Source organism: Anopheles darlingi, chromosome 2 (genome assembly GCF_943734745.1).
Source record: "Anopheles darlingi chromosome 2, idAnoDarlMG_H_01, whole genome shotgun sequence".
In the NCBI taxonomy this organism is placed as follows: Eukaryota; Metazoa; Arthropoda; class Insecta; order Diptera; family Culicidae; genus Anopheles; species Anopheles darlingi.
Genome location: NC_064874.1, coordinates 36666903 through 36671489, shown reverse-complemented (window position 1 = coordinate 36671489; position 4587 = coordinate 36666903). Strand labels below are relative to the sequence as shown.

Genomic DNA, 4587 nt, shown 5'->3' with positions numbered 1-4587 from the left:
CCCTGATTGGCGACGATTGGACTGCCCATAACCGGGGTGGAAAGTGTGAAGGGTTTCATTTTAGGCATTTTTGGGATCAATTTGCTAATCGTCCGGGGTGGAGGGAGGGGTCATTAAAAATTATCCTTCGCCCCAGTAGCTAGACCACCGGTGCAAAAAACGGGTGCTTAACCGGTGAGCTGTGGCCATGGGAGGGGTTTGAAACAAAATTGTGTCCGCCGCTTCCATCAGGACACATTTTTCACAGTTCGCAAAACTTGCTATCCACCGGACGGCTAGCCCACTCCTCGCTCAGCTCGTTGAGATCGCGTTCATTAACCGGCAACCGAGATGATGGCAAGTGAGAGGTGCTGGCGAAACAGGTAGTAGGGAGCACAGGATACGCATAAACAGTTTTGATTGATGACACTTTTGCGTAAGCCCACGTGCTTCCAGTGCTTCCTAGGCTTCACCGCATCCATCACCACCGAACCGGATGTGGATGTGGCTGTGGTTGTGCGGCCACAGCTGGAAGCTGCTCGATCAACAAGTGGCCCGTTTCTGGTGGTCCGGATGATGATCGAATACTGGTATTGGAACGGTATTGGTGCACCTAGAGCAGCTATATCCGGTGTCTCTTCGCAACTGGATGCTCGGTGCTCGATGCCGGCTGCCAACAGGCAAAAAAGTGTATCATTAATCATTCGCATCGAGTTACGCTTTTTAATATTAATGATTCATTAACTACAATCGAAGCTCATGTGGTACGATGTAAAGCGCTGATTGATGCGTGTATATGGAATCGCAACAAATGTTTCAAATCACTTACCAGAGATTTTGTTTTAGAGTAACTGTAAACCGTGATAAATTTCGAACGGATTCTGCGCAAACATTTCGCAAACATTTCGTGGAGATTTATCGGTAGTATACGTTTATTTGATGGCTCTAAGTGACACGGCTATAGATGAGGAAAGTGGAAGGATTCTTCGCGGGAAAATATGGAAATACAGCAGAATACATGAACGAACGAACATCGGCTTCTGTCGCTGGGGGTTTGAATAGCTAGCAGATAAGTAGTTATGAAACTGAGTGACAGATGGCGTCACGAACACGGTTTTCCGAGCTTTCCGGAGAAAATGTTGAGCTTTCCACAGGATTTTTTTGTGAACATGTAGAAAATCAGGATATCACTGTTCTAAAACAACGTAACCGCGCTCGAGAAGAAGATCCTCAGAAGGATGTTTGGTACCGTACGTATGGAAGAACATTGGAGAAAAAAGCAAAAATCCCCAAATATGAGTTATTTAGTGTTTCATCATCATCAGTGTTAATATTGAATAAAATATAATGACGGTGGCTTTCTATTAAGGGACGTGTTTGCACAGGGCGTATGCCTAGTTTGCCCTGCCCCACGTGGTAGCAGTGAAGCGCATCCTGCATTTGGGCTGCCCTTCCGCTGCCCTTCACATTTTGTCTGCACTTGGCAATTGCTTTTCTATTCGAATAGTTAACTTTAAGCCTGTTGAATAGAATGTGTAATTGACAATGATCCGTTGTAGATGGTGGAAATTGGTTTGCTAACCAATCGTTAGATGCGCAGAAAGCAAATTAAAAGTAACCAATATGTTACTTTAGCGTAATGAAAAGCCAAAAGGAAAGTTCTATGTGAGAGGAGAAATTCTTTTTCGTTCGTCTTAGCACGCTTGAACCATTGTTTAGCGAGAAATAGTTTTCGTGTGGATAGGTATGGACAGGTTTAAAATAGAAAAGAATTAAGATTTGAAATTACAGGTTTATATTCTTTACAATCGGTAAGATATGCCAAGTTGAGAGTTTATTCATTAATTATGAATACTGACTTATAATTTCACGATACTTACCGGAATCAGCTGATATAATGTTGTTAAATTCGTTACATAGTCTTTGTTAAATCTTTATTTAGGTCGATTTAGGTTGTCAGCATCATCCTTAATAAATCAATTCTTTCGCGTTACCTGCCACCTGCCAATTACATCATTAGATCTACGTTCATAGTGCATAGTAAGCCCAAAATGATGAACTTCAACGGTGAAGTGATGTAATAAATGATTGCGAGTTTGTTTTTGGGAATAATTAAACGAAACTGTCCCAGCCATAACAGTTTTCGTCTAACCATTTGTTTTATTATGTCGTCATTTGCAATTCATTTCGCTGCACGTGTTTGGCTCATCATTGAACAATTCATTTCATTGTATGCGTAACAACAACCATTGGTAGATAATTGTGATAATAGAATGAGGTGTTGGGACGTTCCATTTTCGGTGCATTCTAAATAATCCGCACAACACTGACTATTCTTTTATGTACATTCACTGCTTCAGTAACCCACATTCCGGGGCCTCGAGATGATCGAGCACGTATTGCTAGGTGGCTTATGCCATTCTCTTTGGTTTTTTGTTAAACATTTCTCGGTGCACCCACGATCTATGCAACTTTAACCTTCCACACGTCTATAGTGTATACTCCAAATGAAACGTTAAAATGCCACAGATTCCATGCAGCTATCTTTAACCAGATCCCATTGGTCTCCTTTTTTTAAAAGAAATATGTTTCCGTTCATTGTTACCACCCTCTAGTACTATGCTGAATGTGGTTGCCCGAAGATGTAGGTAAAAAGGAGACAGCAAGTGAGGTGTTGAACAATGAATAGGTGATAGAAGGATTTTACTTTCGCTCCACCTCATGCATGCCGGACAGTTCCCGCTGGAGGGACGCTTGTTGCAATGGTTGTACCTGATGCACCAGTGCATCCTGGTGATTGGAAGCATTGTCCTCCATCTGAAAATAAAAATGCGAAAGCGATTCAATATCACATCATCGGCAGTAGTGCTACAGATCAACTTCCTGCTTACCAATTGCCTTAGCATAGCGTAGATCGCGTATTTAAGCTCTTCACGTCTCGGATCAGGGCGACGGATCGAAAATGGCGTTTCCATGGTGTAGGAGGGTTCGTTGCCGCGTATCTCTTCCGGGCTTGGGATGAGCGATCGCTGTTTGTCGAGGATCAGTTTGGCGTAGGGAATGGGCAGATCATCTAGGGTTACACTTCCTTGAACTAGCGCTTCCGGAGTCGATGCGGAGGAACGCTTTCCATGCCCACCGTAACAGGCATGTCCAAATGCAGCACAACCTCCTAATAATTTCCAAGAAATTAAAAAAAAAACCGTTATCAATGGCTATGATAATTACTTTTACTGGCATTTTACTTGCCTTATTTTAATTCTTTTTAAATTTATTCGTTTACCTTTCAAATATAATTTATGATACAATAGCGGATATTAAGGACACAACTGCTGTTAATCTTTATTTCTATTATTTAAGTGCATGTCAAAAGCGATAGTCTACGTGTGCGTTATGCATCGAATACTTCGTACTTAATGGAGACGCATGGTAGTTCACTTTTTTATATCAAGATTCAATTAAATAGCCGAAAAAAATACATGCAACATTTATGTGTTTAGATATAATTATGCAAAGCAATCTTTTGAACTTAATAAAAAAATAAACATTCGAATTAAACCTTTTCTAGTCGTTTTACCACGCAGTTTGTTCAGCTTTACAATAACTCTACATACAAGAATAACGAAACCATTTTAACAAAAGTACAATCGAATACTATAGAGATTCTCTTGTAAAATGAATTGCTACAGTCTTCGAACACTACACACTGCAAAAGCCGGGCTCGTATGGGATGTTGTCACTACCTTTCAGTCATCAAAATGACAACATGTGTTATGCTGGATGCTCTGCCCTGCCACTGACTACCACTAGAAGAAGCGTCGTACCTACGCTTTCTGTTTTATTTTTGCTCTCCCACCAACCAACCTAAGTTGATGACATTATTAAGTGGTAAAATGAGCGCTACCGTGGCCCGTACAGTGGTCGGGCGTAGCGAATGTTGCGCTGTGGCGGCAGCGAATGAAAGCCTCAAGCAAGCCAACAAGATGCCACAATGCGGAACACATGCCAACCGAGCTTCTCAAGAAACAGGACAAAGGATGAATGATGCATGCAGCATGGCACGCCTGCGATTGTAGTGCGCAAGAGGATGCACCCTGCAGGTGAGAGGAAACGCTGCAGAAAATATGATAACAATATTATCGAAAGTAATGAGAGTCAATGAGTGTCAAAAGTCATTCGCATCGGTCATGAACAAAGTATGACTAGGTGTCTGTTGATCAGCCACCATACACCACGTGATGTAGGTCAACAATAGATGGTTCGGCTTTGGTTTAAAAGGATGCAGTGACATTGGCATGCTGCACCGTTCAAAGCGTGTTGTGATTGGATACAACTGTGTCCTCATATTGAAAGCAGCTCTAGCGTCGCTTGAGAGAACATTCTCATTTCCTTTCTGCCAAAAATGGTGGAAATGTCGGTTCAAACGATATCCGTTTGTTTGTCGGAAAGGTCAGACTATCTAAGGCTATATCGAGGTGTTTTGTGTTTAGCTTTTCGATTTCTGTTTCGCGGGGATACTAGGGTTAGTTTATTTTAACTTTCCCAGAATACTAGATCTCACTAATTTTCTATACCTTCATCTTAATGTATGGGACGAAAAAAAAAATC

General features: G+C 41.7%; 1 protein-coding gene across 2 annotated transcripts in view; it reads right to left on the bottom strand.

Moving 5' to 3' along the window:
* Positions 1-2112: 2112 nt before the first annotated feature.
* LOC125951791 (uncharacterized) overlaps positions 2113-4587 on the bottom strand; it is a 5512-nt gene continuing 3037 nt past the window's right edge. For both annotated transcript variants that reach the window (XM_049680830.1, XM_049680829.1), the window contains exons 3-4: positions 2871-3151; positions 2113-2796 (exon numbers count right to left, since the gene is read on the bottom strand). In XM_049680830.1, the coding sequence (XP_049536787.1) occupies positions 2683-2796; positions 2871-3151 (395 nt within the window). In that variant the 3' untranslated portion in view covers positions 2113-2682. The remainder of the gene's footprint in view (positions 2797-2870; positions 3152-4587) is intronic.